The sequence below is a fragment of the Cydia fagiglandana genome, chromosome 16 (genome assembly GCF_963556715.1).
Source record: "Cydia fagiglandana chromosome 16, ilCydFagi1.1, whole genome shotgun sequence".
In the NCBI taxonomy this organism is placed as follows: Eukaryota; Metazoa; Arthropoda; class Insecta; order Lepidoptera; family Tortricidae; genus Cydia; species Cydia fagiglandana.
The window spans coordinates 5599920-5619261 of NC_085947.1; the positions used below are offsets into that span (position 1 = coordinate 5599920).

At 40.4% G+C, this 19342-nt stretch overlaps 2 protein-coding genes across 2 annotated transcripts; one reads left to right on the plus strand and one right to left on the minus strand.

The window, feature by feature from the left end:
* Positions 1-2395: 2395 nt before the first annotated feature.
* LOC134671875 (PX domain-containing protein kinase-like protein) lies at positions 2396-11142 on the minus strand. The gene is made up of 11 exons (XM_063529734.1): positions 10906-11142; positions 10620-10808; positions 10451-10547; positions 10235-10341; positions 7742-7858; positions 6560-6803; positions 5714-5956; positions 4414-4631; positions 3696-3776; positions 3239-3338; positions 2396-2550 (listed from the first exon to the last, which is right to left on the minus strand). The coding sequence occupies exons 1-11, from the start codon at positions 11005-11007 to the stop codon at positions 2423-2425; spliced, it is 1626 nt and encodes a 541-aa protein (XP_063385804.1). The 5' UTR covers positions 11008-11142; the 3' UTR covers positions 2396-2422.
* A 464-nt stretch (positions 11143-11606) lies between these two features.
* Positions 11607-19302, plus strand: LOC134671805 (ATP synthase subunit alpha, mitochondrial). Its single transcript, XM_063529628.1, has 10 exons — positions 11607-11761; positions 12158-12280; positions 12673-12786; positions 13707-13971; positions 15146-15370; positions 16041-16210; positions 16702-16796; positions 17254-17473; positions 18169-18336; positions 18845-19302. Exons 1-10 carry the CDS (start codon positions 11696-11698, stop codon positions 19055-19057), a joined length of 1659 nt encoding a protein of 552 aa, XP_063385698.1. The 5' UTR covers positions 11607-11695; the 3' UTR covers positions 19058-19302.
* The last annotated feature ends 40 nt before the right edge of the window (positions 19303-19342 follow it).

Below are 19342 nucleotides of genomic sequence, written 5' to 3' on the forward strand. Positions count from 1 at the left end.
GGCAACCGGAGTACAGTCAGCCAAGAAAGTGGTCTACCACTTTTCGACTCTATCATCGGATTGATAGAGTCGAAAAGTGGTAGAGTTAGACCGTAAAAAGTCTGCAGCGATTTTGATAGCCCACGCAGTGCAAGTGTCATTTTAAACGTCAAACTTGTATGAAATTATGACGTAAGTATAAATAACACTTACATTGCGTGGGCAATCTAATCCGCTGCAGACTTTTATTGGTGCGACTATAAACCACTTTCTTGGCTGTCTGTACCTGTAACTGTCCCGTTATTCATAAAATTAACAAAGCCCTTATTACTTAAATTTTGTTTTGTCTCATCCGACCAAGCACAATTAATATAAAAGTCACAGATCACAAATATTCCAAAGCTTGGAAGGACATTTATGAATAACGTGATATAGTGCCTGTGGATGTTAGGGTGGTATTCCATCTGTCCAATTTATCGGCCCAAGGTGCATGGCATCTCACTCTCCCATCAAGCAAAATTTGAGACGCAAATACGCATTGGGCCAATACACCTATTGGAAAGATGAAATACCACAAGTTATTTGTTCGTTTACTAAAATTAAAACCGCGACTAGAAACTCAAGTGTATTTTAAATAAAATAAACTTATTTAGCCTACAGTAGGTAGGATTCGTTACCACCTGAGTTCTATTTATGGCTCCTCTACACGATGGGCCAACGCCGGCCACTCCAAGGAACGCATTTATGCGTTAGAGCAGCGGTTCTCAAACTTTTTTGGAGACGGAACCCTTTTGGCAAGCGAAATATTTGACGGAACCCCAAATTGAAAATTCATTCGTTCATCACTGTTTACCAGATATACTTATAGAAGAGCTGGTTTTTTTCTTATTACAAGTATATTTTCGCGGAGCCGCAGCAGAGGCTTTGGGAACCCTAGGGTTCCGCGGAACACACTTTGAGAATGGCTGCGTTAGAGGGAGCAAGTGATATTGCTATCTCATTCTACCGCATGGCTGCGTCCCTTGGAGTGACCGTCGTTGGCCTATCGTGTAGAGGACCCATTAAAAGCATATGAATGTAGTATGGGCTACATTGGGACACTATAAAAAAACATGCACTGCACTGAAAGGGCTAGAATCTGTCTCTCTCTATAAAGCATTTATACGTCGCCAAAAGAGATCTTCTAATATCCACATCTTATACTAAAACCCGGTTAACCCTATTGGCGATCAAAGGGTTAACTTTATAAGGCAGATGCAATATATTTCCCACCTGAGTTAAAACTTTATTTCAAAGTGATAGGGTTCAATTTTGCATAATTTCCGATACCCTTATGTCCTTAAAGGGTTAAATAATCCATTAACTTATTTAGTCAATTTGAGTGAATCCCTTGAACTCTTTATAACACAGTGTAATATAAAAGGTAAAAATTGTGACGTGTCCTACTTGTCCTGCAAAAACTTATAGTGCCGAGTTTAAATCCGTGTGACAAAGTAAGGAAAACACTTAAATAACGATAGGTGAATGTGGTGACTAAGCTCAATTTAAACAATATCTCAGTGTAATATGAACAATACATAAAGTTACTGCGTGGCACCAATTAATACTTACACGTAAAACATCAATACAATAACCAACCGAGATCTGCCACAAAGCCTTTGGTCGATAATCAAAACTAAAGTACTGCAAAACGTTGTACGATACACGTGCGAATAGGTAATTCTCAACTCGTGTAGATTTAAAACACTCCCTTCGGTCGTGTTTTAATTTATCGCCACTCGTTTCGAATTTCCTCTTTTCCGCACTTGTATCGTAAATAACTATTACATGTTGTATAATAAGGTAGAAAGTCAAATATTATCTGTATATAGCAAAGTGTACAGTCAGCGTCGTATAGAAGGTAGCATCCAAAGTATTCAAATAGTTCGGTACACCATATTATTTGTATGGTGTACCGAACTATTATAACAATGAATACTTTGGATGCTACCTACTATATGACGCTGATTGTACATCGATGACGTAACTGCACCGTCAGAGGCCTGTTGCTAATTTTTCGAATGGAGGCCTGTGCTCACGGCCTTTCAGTTAATTTGGAGCCCTTTTCGGACCAGGTCCGAGGCATTTAGCCCACTTTGCCACCCTATAGTTACGCCATTGTTTTGTTGGTAAAGAAGTTTTACATTTCACAATTTCAACGCCTCGGCCACGACCCGCACGCTCGATTCTTGACGCCTATCGAGCTGCTGTTTACGAATTGGATGTGTTTTAAGTGCCTATTTAAGTACTGCCAAGTACTGCGGAAAGCAGTACCGAGACTAACCATTCTGGTTTAACGTTGCTTGTAATTGTGGTTTATCTCAAATTAAAAAAAAAAACTTATGTATGGCGGGCGGCATCAGCGACGTGCGTGCGTTCTGTGCCCTTGGGGTAGTGTAGTGGTTCACCGCGAGTTGACGCGCGCGAGGCGGGCGCGGTCGAAGCCGCAGATGGCGCTGAGCAGCGCGCCGCGGGCGTCGCTCGGGCTGCGCGCGGCCCGGGGACTCGCGTCTGCGCCGCTCGTTTCGCCCGCTACGACAGATAATACAAAAAGCTGACAACATTATTTAACCCCCGACATTACGTTTTCAAAAAAAAATTAACTCGCAGAAGTGAGTGGTATGTGAAAAACAACATGGTAAAAAGAATGCGACGATGAGGTGTAACAGGTGGGACATTTTAAAGATACCTCTGTATTGTACTATTTTAAAATTTAGCGGCTTCACTAAGTTTAACTATACACTCGGACTGCAAGCGCGAATTGCCTTTGAGATGGCACTAATTTTTAGGGTTTCGTACTCGTAGTCACCTAAAAACCCTTATAGTTTCGCCAGGTCTGTCTGTCTGTCTGTCCGAGGCTTTGCTCCGTGAACGTTAGTGCTAGAAAGCTGTAATTTGGCATGGATACATAAAACATGCATTGCGACAAAATAACAAAAAAAAATTTTTTTTAGTGTACCTCCCATTAAAAAAAATATTTTTCGTTTTTTTTTTACTTTGCCCCGATAGTGTGGGGTATCGTTGGATAGGTCTTTCAAAATGAATAAGGGGTCTCTTGAAACCATTTTTATGGCATGGATTCTGGCTCATGTGTAACGACTCTATATTACAAAGTATACATATTATATTCTCACGGAATAGACCCACTTTATTTGAACTAATTATGCGCAATGGCTAGATTAAATTATAAATGAAGATTAATAACAGAACGTAGCCTTACATATGTGTGGCGGCGTAGGAGAGGAGGCCGTGCTAGCACTCTGCGAGCGCACCGTTTCCGCCAACGACGAAGTCGACTTCCACATGCTATCTCTTTTTCTCTGCAAGTGAAAACAACCTCTATTAAATAATAGATAAATAAATAAATATTATAGGACAATTTTTACACAGATCTACCTAGTCCCACAGTAAGCTATTGAGCTTCTATTATACTTGAGATCTCCAAATATATAAATGAAACGTCGACACTTTCCATTTAAGTAAACTTGAATGTATTAAGTAAACTTGAATGTAATAATCTGTAGCTACATGTGTGATCCTGTAATTGGCTTTCCATCTTATTAATTTGGGATACTCTGTATAGATGTTGGATATCCAAAACATAATAAATATATATATATATATATACTAATCAATGTCTGTTTATAGGCATTTTTGTAACATTAAAAATAACTTACCGCTCTTTTCTTCTGTTTCTTTAGTTCCGTTTCAGAATTGAGTATTTCCTGTATACGCACTTCACGTTTTGCACTCCGCACCTGAAAATTAAAAAAAAAAACCTTTCTGGAGTGCAAAATCAATTAGGCACTTGAGAGAGCACTTAGAAAGGAATTTGGATTTTGTAGCGTGTCTTTAACACTTTGAACGTCTCGTCATCGTGAACCTTGTTGTAAAGCACGAAGGTTGATATCGGGCTGTCGCCGCGCGCGTCAGTAGACGTCTTTGTCGGTCAAATGGTAAATAGATACAGGAGGTGACAAACGTGACAATATTAACTAAAGAATAAAGATGCAACGGATAGTTGTTTGGCCGGATACCGAATATCAGGTATCCGGCCGCCGAATATTCGGCCAGCGGAACTATACCTACATTTCGGTTTTACAGGTGCGCATTCTGCAGATTTGACCTGTTTCCTAGTGAACGTTCGGGCGGACTCGTTTCTAGGCTCGCGTGAGTGCGTGTGCAAGTCAGTGGAATGTTTAAATTGTTTTAAAATAATAAACAAGTACGATTATGATCAAAGTAGTTTACTCCGAAATCAAGCAATTTTACTAACCGGTTCCGGCCGGATAGCAGGACACTATCCGGTATCCGGCCGGATATTAAAATCATGGCGGGATAAGCCGGATACCGGATAGTAACCGGATATCCGGTGCATCTCTAATATTAACGTACCAACTTCTGATCCGCCTTCAGCCGCGCCTCGACCGCGTCCGCCGCTCTTCTCAGCTCTTCCTTAAGCGGCAGCGGAAACTTGAGGTGGTGGGCTTCCAGCCGCGACCCATTCAACGTGGCTCGAGTGAAGAACGGGTGCTGCAGTAACGGCTCTAGGGCTCCGGACACGCGCGCGTTCTTACACGCCACGCTCGATATACACAGCTGGAGGACTGATTCTGAAATGATAAGGATATGATTGGGTTTTTTGCAAACGGTGATATGACAATGTCAAGGGTAGACCCTCTAGCGGCCCACCATACAAGGAACATTGGCAATCGAATTTGAATCATGGTATTAGACAATAGAGTTCAATTAGTTTTGTTTTAAAATTGAACGAAACAGAACAAAAGCAACTCTTGTCCATTTAATTAAGATTTACATTTAATTGAAGTGATTTGTGCTAGTATTAGGACAATTAACCCCAAGAGGATACGCTAATATAATGCACAACGAAGCGCTCAAAAATATATGACAAGTTCGTTCTTATGATTATAATTTTGAACTGGATTGTGCAATATATTATTGCAAATAACTGCATAGCTGCTTTCTGCGATGGTCACTTTGGCTACGCTCCGTCGAGTTATGGCTCCTATACACGGTGGGCCATCATACCTACTAAGATGGGCCAGCGTGTAGAGAGGGTAGTGGTGTCGGATGGCTGGCGCGGCGGGAAGGCGATGGGATGGCCACGGTGTCGGTTTTTCGTCCCCACATCAAAGGTAGTGGGCCAGCGATTATGCGTACTCAGCTATACGTGGCCTATTCCATAGTGCGTGCTCTCAACCATTGCATGGCCATCTCACTGGTCCAGGGCTTAGCCATCGTGTAGAGGAGCCATTATACACCCAGAATATGAAACGACCAACTTACCTAACTCAGGTGAGATTCCATGAGGGTAATCATCACAGTAGTAGCTATCTAACGGTTCTGCAAAGGCCAGCTCGTACAGCGTCCGCCCGAAGCAGTACACATCTACCGCTTCAGATGACGAAATTCACTTCAGTTATAACAGATACCTACGGCCGATGCAAACTGCAATGTAAGTCCATGTATATAAGACTTACCTAACTCCGCTGAGATTCCATGAGGGTAATCATCACAGTAGTAGCTATCTAACGGTTCTGCAAAGGCCAGCTCGTACAGCGTCCGCCCAAAGCAGTACACATCTACCGCTTCAGATGACGAAATTCACTTCAGTTATAACAGATACCTACGGCCGATGCAAACTGCAATGTAAGTCCATGTATATAAGACTTACCTAACTCCGCTGAGATTCCATGAGGGTAATCATCACAGTAGTAGCTATCTAACGGTTCTGCAAAGGCCAGCTCGTACAGCGTCCGCCCAAAGCAGTACACATCTACCGCTTCAGACGACCAGACTCTTTTTAATTCTAAAAGGTACGGCCGGTGTAGGCTGGCCACACCGAGGATATTGTTCTCTATGTCCATAAGGAGGGCGTTTTGGTTTTCTATCGCTATGTTGCCAGGGTGGAGGTGACCTGAAAGGATGATAGCTTTCAAAATATAGGATTTAGTATCTGTAGGTCTTTCGAACTGTTGTGGCGTACTTTAAACAATTACGTACCTACTTAAATTAATCAGAGCAGTAATTGAGAAAGGGGATAAATCTAGGGGAAAGAAAAATCTGGCTTTTAAAACTATACATTTTAAATATCTATATTTTTTTTCCTTACCCTACTAAATACTAAATACTAAGTTACAGACACGGGTAATAACCCGGTCAATAGACCTCGCCAAGAGAAAGGTGTTACAATACAACTAAACAACACTGGAATAGAATTAAATACATATTTATCAATGTATATCTTTGTGTCTATCTGTAGCATCCGACCTCCCAAGCGGATGAATCGATCTAAAAGCAATTTTCTATAATTGATTTGTGATATTTAAGCTCTTATGGTTCTTAGATTAAATGAGTTATAATTCACTAGATGGCAACCATTACGGTTTTGATGCCTTTGTTGGGCTTATTCAACATTTAGAATTACTTTTTGACTAGTCATTATCAAATACTATAACAAAGCTCTAAATCTCCATATCTGTATTAAAATAACCGGATATAAACAGATAAGCGTACATACCGTGCGGTAATCCCTTATCGTGTAAAAACTTCAACGCTTGTAACACTTGGTACCCATAATGCGCTATTTGTCCCTCAGTCAGTGGTTTCCTCACTTTAGGGTTCCCATATTTGGCCAGATGGTTCCGCGTGTATTCGGTCCCGTATAGTATGTCTCTTAGGCTGCCGGTCTCGTGTATTCTTCGTACTACATAGGCCCCCGATTCCAAACTATGAATTGCTAATATTTTATCTATATGTGGATGCTGCAATAAAAGTATACTTTGATTTATTATGCACGCTGGCGTTCAAAAATACGTGGAGATTTTTCAACCGTAATATTAAGGCATTACGGTCGACATTTCATCTATCCAAGCACTTTTGAACGCCACTGTACATGTATTGTATTGATTAAATTATACATTGAACTTATGAACTATTAAAAAACAATATATAAGGTGGTATTTTGCTTTACTTTAGATAGGTAGCTATGACCTAAATATCGAATAAGATACTCCTAAAGCCACTCTGTAACTGGAATATGAAATTTCATCCAAATCCATTCATCTGATCCAGCACGCTTGAGTTACCACAAGCACTAGATATTGGTTCAGCCCGTCGAAGACAACACACAGTTAACATACAGTTGATTGTACCATTCCATTGGAAAATGGACCATAAAGCGGTGGCGCTTATGTTGCGCTGCGTCTAGTTTTTAGTAACCCTTTTTAATAGTCCAATTTAACGTATACATGTCAGTTTTCTATCTTTGCACTCGCATTTAAGGTTCAAATCCGATTGTACTTTCGCGAAGAGTGGCTCATCTTGAAATTACACATACTCACCAAAGTAAACATTGTTAAAAGACCTTTGGTATTTTATAAGATTAGAGCGGCGACCCTTGGACCCGGGTATGTCCTTAAACTACGTCCAGGACCCGAGTATGTCCTTAAACCACGTCCAAGACCACCGGTGGACGGGCAGCAGCGTCCCTCAAATTCGGTGTACTCAACTGCGATCGCCAACCCGCCTGCCAAGCGTGGCGATTATGGCATTCACCCCCCAAAAAAGGGGGAGGGAGGTCTATGTTCAGCAGTGGACGTCTTATGGCTGAGATGATGATGATGATGAAAGCGGCGAGCGGAGTAAATAGGGTCACAAATAACAGATTTACAATTTTACATATTAACAAAAAGCAACTTACATCTACACCCTTTATACTCTTAAAAGCTGCCTGCAGATCCTTATCACTTAAATACCTATCAGGCCCATAGTTCTGCCACGATAACAGACAATTCGTTCTAGTCTCCGAGTCTGTCACCTGAAAAAAATCAAGGTAATTCAGGACATTGAACTTATAAGAAAAGTAGTCAACAGAATTATCATTCATGTGATAACTGTGTATTCTAAATATTTTTTGCAGTGATTCATAACAAAGATAGTGTTATAATTATGCAAAATATGTTATTATATTATCGTAATTAGGTATTTAATGCATCATTCCGCATATAATTAATACACAAAGAATTATCTTTGTTAGTAGCTTCATTCAATGGGCGTTATAATACTTTACTGTGGACACCCACAGTCAGTTTTACCATCAAGATTAGGCAGGAGAACTAAATGTATGAATGTATACAGGATCTTTTAATTTACTGTGAACGGTAAGGGAAAATTGTAATAAGAAACGCCCATTGGATTTGGCCCTTCAGGCCCTTGTGATGTATAAGTGGACATCTATGCTGAAGTATAATAGAGAGAGTTATTTTTGGTGTAAGGCCGCCTGCTGTGAGGGATACCGAAAGACCGAAAGGGATCTTTTTTGACTTCCATTAATTACATCACACGTTTAGGGGGCGGGGGGGAAGAGGGTCAAAAAATGTGACATGTTGTGACAAGGGGGAGGGGGAGTCACAAACTTTGTGACGTCACTTTAACTTCACCAGTTACCGAAAAAATATTTAAATTATTTTATTCACTGTACAGTTAAATAACAAGTTTTTGGAACGTTAATAGTTTTTATTCGTTTAATTTTCTATCATAATCAGTTATGAGTTATAAAATTACATACTAATATTTTGAATAAATATTAATAATATACTTAATTCGATTTGCCGATTTCGTTGAAAAAAGGTGACGTCACATCAGGGGGGAGGGGTTTGCCAAATGTGACGAAGTGTGGGAGGGGTAAAAAACCTTGAAATTCGTGTGACGTAATTAATGGATGACCCCAAATGAAAAACAGCAGAACATTATTATCCTAGTTTTATATTGCCATATTTGGATTAATAGATTAATTCGGTATAAATAAAAATTGGTAACATAAGAATAAGAAACCTTTATATATTGCGGAAACTAATTTGATATACCTAAAGAAAATAAAATAATATGGACATTACTGGAGTTTGGCAAGTTACTTCAGAAAATTATAATTAGCATACTAGAATACATCAGTAACATCAGCCAAACACTGTGTGGGTGTAAGCTTATTATGACTTCAGTTCTCACAACCACGCATTCAATGTATGTATATCTAAAAATAAACATAAAAGTCAAGTGGTTTCCTTGACGGTCCACTTTAAATGTGAGTTTTTTTTTGGCTAAGGCAATATGATGGCCCGCAGGTTTGCTTGTTGCTCTTTTAACATCAAAACTACACTGTTCCGTGCATATTGTACCACTTTTTACACCAGTGAGAGCAGAGCAGCCTGCGGGTTAAATACACACAGAAGGCATACAACACTCTCCGTGTTCAATACAATAACGCATTAAGGGCGCTGCTGCATTTACCGAGGTTTTGCAGTGCCTCGGGAATGTTCGCGGAGGCGCGTGTGGACTGCTTTTACGCCACCATGCGCAAGAGAGCAACCTCAGCAGTGCGACACGTGCGCGCCAGCGGCAGCGCTCTGCTGGCAGTCGTCGCCGACAGGCTTGACGGTGCATTTATGGGACACTGGTTGTCATTGCATGCACCAGTGTCCCATAACTGGATAAAATGACGTACCTTAGATTCTAGTTATATTAAGTAATTTATAATTTATTTGTTGACATTTTATATTGATTATTTTATATTGTTCTGTACCTATATTGTTTGCTATTGTGTCGTTTAAGTACTTGTATTGTGTATTGTGTGATTTGTCTCAGTGTTTTATGGGCTAAAAGCCTGAAATAAATGTTTTTTTTTTAAGGGTGTTGGTACTGTGTATTGCGTCTCACATTTTGCTTTAATGAGAGAGTGAGATGCACTGACATTGGACAAAGAAATTGGACAGGTGGAATACCACCCTAAGAAATATCCTTCATTGCATTTATAAATTTTTATTTATTTATTACTAATTATTTCTTTTTAGACAGGCAGCTGATGCTGGTACGTCTAAATCATAGTTCACTTAGCACAATTTCACTGTATAGATTTAGATAGTTTGTCGAGTCTATTTTTGCTATATTTATGTTCCATAAACCAGGAGATAACAGGAAAACATACCCAGTTTTAAAATGACATTATTTTTAGCTAATAGCAACACATTAAATTTTTTTTCCTAGTCTATTTGAGTGTCCCACTGCTGGCTTCCTGAACAACTGGCCGGAGGAAGCACCAAATCAGGAGTCGTGGAAATTAAGGGGAGAGGCCTTTGCCCAGCAGTGGGACACTCAGCAACGCATAAGGCTTCATTTATTCTTATGTTTTAGAACTTACCAAAAAATAGTGTTTCCTAACTCTCCAGCCAATAGCAGCCAGAGGCCCCTTCAACTCAAACTGTCCATCTCCCCGCAGGGCTATTGACATTGTTTGCAGTGCTTGTTCTGAAAAAGAATATATATATAAAATACAACATTTTTTCTTAAAACAAAAAGGTGTGTTTAGTAACATGTACAACAACTCTATAACAATTATAGAAAAAGAAAAATTTACCTGCAATATTTAATAAATAATTATTTGGATCCAAAAAGCTCCTCACTGGTAAAGATAATGCTAGAATAGGATGCTTCAATACTTGATTTATGTATTCCTGAAAATATATGTTGCATTAGCTACTTGGTCAGCATATTGCGCCACTCATTCACACTGAGGTGATGTGTACCTGCAAGGCTACTTGTCTTTCTGCAATAAAAGATGGTTGCATGTTCCCAATAAGTTTCTTTGGTGGCAATGGCAAGTCAATGTTAGCTTGCTGCAGGACCGAGTGCAGCGCTGCGAAGTCCCTGTAGCGTCGAGACACCGTCCATTTGATCTCTTTGCTGGGACCTCTTTGCACTTGTAATCTGTATTCCTATAAATATAATTTGGTATTCAGGCAATATGTTCGCAAGACAATGACCTATGTGATTCAACAAACCGTGAAATATCTCGCAACGATTATTACTTACAGTGTGCTTGTTGATATTTTGTGCATTTTCTATGATACAAATAAGTTTCTCTGTATCGTCTAATATAACTTTGGAATGAGACTCTTTCTCAAATATAGCCATCACATTTAAAGTAATAAGAATTCATTGGTTTCGATTTGCATTATACAAGAATAACAAATTTATTGTTATCACTGGAAAAACATTTTAAAAAAGGCTAAAAACTGGGCGATTTCGTTTGACAGCTACTAAAATTAAAGACACATGACGTTTAATTTTTTTTTCTTTTCATCTCTACTTTGGCAATGGTAAATCTCTAATCATTTTGTAAAATCTAAAGATATACTTTTAAAAATTTTGTTGTTATAATATTAATGGTTTTCTTTTAGCTTTGTAGCATTCAGCATAATGGTCTAATTCAAGAATTTTATATTAATTACAGCGTCTCAATAATTCAATATCCGCTTTGAAATGCGTTCTGAAAGTTTCGATGATTTATTTGGAGTTACATCTCTGAAACTTTACAATTGTAAAGTCTTTAGATACAAACTAAATTATTTTAAATGGATCAAATTTAAAAATGTAAGACTAGCAAAATATATAAAATGCAGAATTGTTACTTATATAAATTTTATTTTCGTCAAAACTACTTTAGAAGCAATAAGTATGTTGGTTTCTTAACGACCTACATTTTCATCGACAGACCACAGACAAGGATCGATTATGTCATTTCCGGCTTAGCACCAACGAAGAAACGAGCGGAGAACCACACGGCCCTTCCTTCCACCAGTGTTATAAGAATTTGTGAAAAATGTCGCTGATCTCCGCTCGTTTGGCCTCTTCGGTGGCCAGGCGTATCCCAAATGCCGCGACACAGGTATGCGTTCTTACGTTACTTAAAATTCAAGGTTTTGATCTACCCTAGTGTCCTAACCGGTGATATGATAGCCTGCGATATAACTTGGCAAATCACATGAATTGCCACTTGCAACTAATTATCACAGTGGAATTACGATTTTAGTTCATCAGTGTAGTGATATTGTTCTTAATCATTCACAATTTGTGTCTAATATGATGTTAATTTTCGCGTATGATTCGTGTTATGTAACAGAGGGCGATACTGCAGGACGTCGGTATTTTACTGGAAATGTCAATGGACAGTGCATATCTAATTAGTGGATCGTTAAAATGGACAACCGTAACCCGTATAATAGTGTTAAGAAGTGTTTTATGAGTGAATTGATTATTGATAGTTGGGTTATGGCTGCGGCAGGTCTCGAAGGTCGCCGTCCCCGCCGTGTCCGTGGCGGCGCGCAAGCTCCATGTCTCGTGCACGCAGCGGGCTGCCGAAATCTCCACCATCCTGGAGGAGAGAATCCTCGGTGCTGCACCTAAGGTGGGTGATTACATAAACTGTTGAGGTTAAGATAACAAGTTTTTCTCAATGACAATTTATTGTATGTATATCAGTTAGAAAATTGTGGAAAATTACAGTTTTTTTTATCTCATTCAAATATTATTGCTAGGTCAGATACAGCATTGACATTGATATAAAGTCAATCAGCTGATTTTGTACTAAGTGCTAATCTTACAGACATACAAATAAAGATACACTTCAATAGAATATAGGCCCTAACTTATTGCATTAAGGTTTATAAAATAATCAGTTGGACTGTAGCATCTTTAGTCTGATTTACCCACTTGTAAATAATATTGTGCTGTCTTCTTGATTGTCCAAAAAACATTTTACTAGTAAATCAATACTTAATCATAGGGCTTTATTTCCAGGCCGATTTGGAAGAGACTGGCCGTGTGCTGAGCATCGGTGACGGTATCGCCCGTGTGTATGGCCTCAAGAACATCCAGGCCGAGGAGATGGTGGAATTCTCCTCTGGTCTTAAGGTTGGTACACTACTACACATGTTTTATATCGGCATTAACCCGTGGAGCGCCCCAGAATTACCGTAGTATGGAACTCCTATACTAGTTACCAGCACACATGTGACAGTAGGGGGCTCCACGGGTTAAAAGGTTAATAAAATATGAGAGATAAGAAATGCCTAGTGCAGTTACTTTAGTTGGAGAGATTGTAGTCAATGAGAAATCCTACTATAATAGGGACTTAATGTTTTTTTTTGATATTTCAGAATTCTAAGTATTCTTAAAGAGAATTAGATTTGGGACATTTAATTACTCCTATCACCTTATTGTACAAGAACAGGATCTCTTCCAGCTAACCTTAGTGTAGATGAGTGGAAAATAATAAAAAAACATGATGTTAATTAATTATAAGCACTAAATAGTAAGTTTATTTGTTTTTTGCTTAGTCTTTAAAAAAGGTATTTTATGGTGACACTATTTGAATATCTTGGCACAGTGCCAGATATTCTAGTTTGCTATCAATTTCATTAAAACAAAAAAAAGCTGAAGTAAAAATGGCAACAATAAGAAGTAGAGTCTTGCTGTTATTTGGTCCTCGCGACATGACATGTCAACTTCCTATCCTATTACCCAAATAATTGGGTTGCAGTTTTTGGCAACAGGATTTATAGACCTTCTGTCTTTGCAAGAGTGAAGGCCTGTGCACACCGGCTTGCGTGTGCGTGACGTGCACGTGCGCTAAAATGTTGGAGCCGCACACGCACACGTCACGCAAACGGTGTGCCATCTCTCATAAGGATCTGTATACTACAACGCCGGCGGCCACACGCAGCCGGGGTGCACAGGCCTTCAATCATATAAAAGGAAACATATTTAAAAAAAGTTAAATTAATAACCTCCTTATCAATCTTCAACGTATAAAAGTAGCGAGCAATCCCCAGGGTATGGCCCTCAACTTGGAGCCCGACAACGTGGGCGTCGTCGTGTTCGGTAACGACAAGCTGATCAAGGAGGGCGACATCGTGAAGCGTACCGGCGCCATCGTGGACGTGCCCGTGGGCGAGCAGCTGCTCGGCCGCGTCGTGGACGCGCTCGGCAACGCCATCGACGGCAAGGGCGCCATCGACACCAAGAACCGCCAGCGTGTCGGCATCAAGGCCCCGGGCATCATCCCCCGTGTGTCTGTGCGCGAGCCTATGCAGACTGGTGAGTTTTGCAACCTAGCATATTATTAAATTGTACAGTCAGCAGCAGAAGTTGCTAAGTGGGCCAGGTGTTCAAAATGATCTTGACGCTACTTTATTGTTAAGAGAATAAGAGCGTGTCAAGCTAATTTTGAACACCTCGCCTGCTTAGCAACTTCTGCTGCTGACTGTACAACGGAACTTAATCGCGTACATATTTAAGTTTTAAGATTTATCTCTGACGTTCGAGGACGTGTTGTCCCGATGTCTGATTTCAAGGATGTTGTTGTAGAATTTTTAATAATGTGTAAAAATCGTGAAAGTTTAAATCAGTACCTAACGTATTGTTAGCTTAATTCGCATACTAAGGCTAAATTCCATCAAATGGAGTCAAGAGATGCGACTTTATTATAAAGCAGTTAAAGTCGCAAACCCTTTACCTGCCTAAGATTTTGTTTAGAGGTTCATGACATCTTTTTATTGACTATAAATCAATAAAAATATGATTATTTGTAAGTTGAAACCATTTATTGTATTTATTGTAATTGTAGGTCAGCTTCAGAAACAAGGATAGGCTAAGTCATTCTAAAAGCTAGTATGCTGCAATTGCTATGATACATATATCATTTTTATATAAGCACAATTTATAAGCGTAAAGGTGCCGTAATGCCGAGTTTGTGAGCCTAAACAAAATGTAGTGTGTGCTAAATTCTTATCTCTGATATAAGGACTGAGGTTGATTTAATATCGTATATTATTATAAGGCTAGAGCAGCAGCACATGATCAGAAGTAACAAATATCTGAGGGTGTCATGTTACATAATACATACCCACTAACCTGTTCTATTTAAAATAGGTCACTAGTTATTGATTTTCAGTCCTACATAGGTATGAATGCAACTATGCAAGCTTTGACAGCAAACTGTGCCAATGCTCTCAATTCTACACAAGCCATTATGATGATGTGCTTAGATTGACTTCTTAAAATGACTTAGTTCTTCTTAATTTCATTATGGTCTAAAATTCCTGTTTTTAACCTATTGAACGCGTATCGTGCGCGGCGCGTCATCGTGAACCTTGCTGGAATGCACGAAGGTTGATATTGGGCTGTTGCCGCGCGCGTCAGTTGACGTCGTTGGCGGTCAAAAAGTTAAAATTTTTTGCAAACTATTAACAAAACAACCCATTAATTCCAGGCATCAAGGCCGTAGACTCCCTGGTGCCCATCGGCCGTGGGCAGCGTGAGCTGATCATCGGCGATCGTCAGACCGGCAAGACCGCTCTGGCCATCGACACCATCATCAACCAGCAGCGCTTCAACAAGGGCGAGGATGAGAAGAAGAAGCTGTACTGCATCTACGTCGCCATCGGACAGAAGAGGTCCACCGTCGCGCAGATTGTCAAGCGCTTGACTGATGCTGGTAAAGACATGGCATGATATTATCAGCGGCTATGCAAACATCCAATCTTTAGTTCGTTTGTCTATTAGCCACTGCTTGGAAAATGCAAGAGCAATATAGGCAAATAGAAAAACAATTGAAGATTGAAGATTTTCGCAGTTATTATCTTGATTTTTTAGATTTGTAAACCATGATGATTCCGAATGCCACCACGGTTTGTGGATATTGAAATGTAGTCAACCCTTTTTTAAAAAAATTCATTACTTGATGAATGTGACAGTTTAGCTCTTTGGAGAAATCTCAATAGGTTGTTATTTCGTGGGTGTTCACCTGAGTTGACTGCTTTGAATTTGTAATGCTTATTGTCATAAAATGGACTAAAAAATCCCATGTCTAGAAATATATAATTTAATGTTTTCTGTTGGCCTTAAAAAACTACTTTGGAGCATATTAGTAGTAATTTATGCCGTCAACTCCCAACGTTATGTGACGCGTTACGTTAAGCCCCGTCTCCATATCGCGCGGCAAACCATCTAACATTGACTCGCGCGGCAGCCGCGCGAGAGAATCTATGACAAATCTTAAACTCCTGGGAGTTTGAGGTTTTTCACACTCGCTGGAGTTAGTTTATCACTTAGAAGTTAATTTGAAGTAAGAAAATTAAATAGCATGACAAATATGTCGTATGCAGGTGCCATCAACTACACCATCATCGTGTCGGCGACGGCCTCCGACGCGGCGCCCCTGCAGTACCTGGCGCCGTACTCGGGCTGCGCCATGGGCGAGTTCTTCCGCGACAACGGCAAGCACGCGCTCATCATCTACGACGATCTGTCCAAGCAGGCCGTGGCCTACCGCCAGGTATAAACACACGACCACAGAAATATTGTCAGCTATAGATGGTCAAGCAGATCTTGTCAGAAAATTTGCATTTCGCGCCTTTTGGTACTGACAATATTTGCTTGACCATTTATAGCTTATAATTCAAGCTGCGTCTTATATTTCGACGATGCTAACGTCTACAGTTGGTTAGAAAAAAAGGGTTTGGTGGGATCAGGTTCAGAATCAAATACCAAAGGGTCAAAGTCTAAAAAGCATGATGTCTCGTATTAAAATGTATGTGCGCCTATCGCGAACCACATTCGACGTGTTGCCTCCCTGTCACACTAAAAATTTACAAGTGCGACAGAGAGGCAACACCTCGAACGTGGTTCGCGGTAGGTCCTCAGTTTCTGTGCCCAAAAACTAAAGGGATACAGTACTGTAACTTATGGAATTTTCAACAAAACATTGGATTTCCTCAAGCACAACATGCTTTACCATTGTAAGTCTAATGTGAATGTTTTGCGCAGATGTCCCTGCTGCTGCGTCGTCCCCCAGGTCGTGAGGCCTACCCCGGTGATGTGTTCTACCTCCACTCCCGTCTGCTCGAGCGTGCCGCTAAGATGTAAGTAGACGAGTTGAGACAAGTTATGCTTGAAATTAAAAAAAAAATCGGCCAACTGCTGTTTGAAGGATGGCCCCATGCTGTTATATGACACGATAAAAACTAAAAAGAAACATACAGGGCAAAATATGGCACTTACGCCCTATTATTAAACTAAACAGGCCTATTATTCTGCTATGGGAACAACAAACTTTGTTCAAAATAACTGAGTAACAATATTTGAATTTGAGAAAATACCCAAAACTATCCAATATAAAGTAGTATATTATAGTAATTTGCCGCCTTTTTATACTGACAAGATCTGCTTGACCAGCAGATCTTGTCAGTATAAAGAGGCGGCAAATTTGAACAATGTAGGTGCGAAGAGATATCATCTCATAGAAAATTTGAATTTCGCGCCTTTTTCTACTGACAAGATTTGCTTGACCATCTATAACATATTATTTTATGTTGTCAGGTCCGACAAGATGGGTGGCGGCTCCCTGACCGCGCTGCCCGTGATCGAGACCCAGGCCGGCGACGTGTCCGCGTACATTCCCACCAACGTGATCTCCATCACGGACGGCCAGATCTTCTTGGAGACCGAGCTCTTCTACAAGGGCATCCGGCCCGCCATCAACGTCGGTCTGTCCGTGTCCCGCGTCGGTTCCGCCGCCCAGACCAAGGCCATGAAGCAGGTAACTATATTGAAAATTATCTAGATACAGAGGCTGTGTTAGTCGGGATCGCATAAACTTTCAGTACTTTCATATGAATTCATTAAACATAAATTATATTTGACCAGTTTGAAAAACTGTTTATTTAAGACAAAGAGAATAGAGTGTATAAGGTAGAAGTACTAGTGCTCGACGCTGCAAATAGTATTCAACATGGGCACTTTATGTCAAAGTAATATAGGTTAAATTTGAATGACGAAGATTTTTCTGAATTCAAATTTAATCCTTGTCACTTTGAAATAAAGTGCCCATGTCAAATACTAGAGCAGCGTCGAGCACTAGTAGTTACACTTAGAGAGTTACTGTTAAGAATAAAGTTGAAAGTCAAATGGCGTTTTAATTATAACAGTTTTAATCTTCTGTCGAAAGATGACAGTAAATGTACTGTGGCTACATAATTTACTTTGACAATTCGCCTCTATTTCAAATTCACTTTATTCCCATTTGTCCCCGCCGGGCACATATGCAGTCAGATCAACCTAGACACTCGAACTAGTATTCTAAAATGTCGTCTTAATTTTATTACCTACTTTAAACAGGAAAGTAAAATGTTCACAAAGCTGAGCCTTTAAGTACATATTAGACAACCACTGTCCCCAACAGTATAAAATAGTCCAGAAATTTCCTTTAGAAAACTAAGCCACTTTCCCTTTCAGGTGGCCGGCTCCATGAAGCTGGAGTTGGCTCAGTACCGTGAGGTGGCCGCCTTCGCCCAGTTCGGCTCCGACTTGGACGCGGCCACCCAGCAGCTGCTCAACCGCGGCATGCGTCTCACCGAGCTGCTCAAGCAGGGCCAGTACGTGCCCATGGCTATTGAAGAGCAGGTAATGTTTTATTTCAACTATAATTTCTCTGAACTAAATAAATACGAGGTCGGTCACCTACGCGCTGGAAAGACCTGATAAAATCTGCGACACAAACCACCATAGTCCAATGTTCCCGTAACGCCGAAGACCGTGGCAAATGGAGGCGCATTGCGAGGGCTGCGTTACCCACGATAGATACGTCTCATCATGCAACCACGACCACTCTGTCAAGAGTGAACGACTGAGGAGGAGGAAATAAATACGAAGAAATGCAGATAACGAAATTTCTATTTTCGCGGTAGGCCCTTTTCTAAGGGTGGTATTCCACCTGTCAGATTTCTTTGTCCAGTGTTTATTTGCATCTTACATTTTGCTTAGTGAGAGTGTGAGACTCAACAAGAGATATTGGACGGGAGGAACATTAGAGACTTCCACTTGGTTCTGGATACCAATGTCCAGTTCACAGAAGTAAACTGGACATTGGTATCCAGAATCATTACAAGACTAAATTTTTTGTGTATCTCAGGTCGCCATCATCTACTGCGGTGTCCGCGGCCACTTGGACAAGCTGGACCCCACCAAGATCACCGCCTTCGAGAAGGAATTCACCGCCCACATCAAGACCAGCCACCAGGCACTGCTGGCCACCATCGCCAAGGACGGCCAGATCACGCCTGAATCCGACACCCAGCTCAAGAAGATCGTCACCGACTTCCTGGCTACCTTCACCTCGTCTTAAACTAGCATATTATTTATAACCCGGGGTTGTACTGCGGTACAAGAAATCGGCTGGCTCGCAGTACAACCTCGGGCTAGCGGCCGCCTACGGAAGCATTGACGCACAATGCTTCCGTCAGCAGCTCACGTAGTATAACATTCGTATGGACTGTATTGTATGTGAATACGAATCATGGAATGTATTTATCTCTCGCAATGTCAGGAGCAGGAGTATTGGTTATATAAAAATATACGTCTTTAAAAATGTATGGTGGTTTCTTTTCTTATGGCGGTTGTTTTTAAGTCT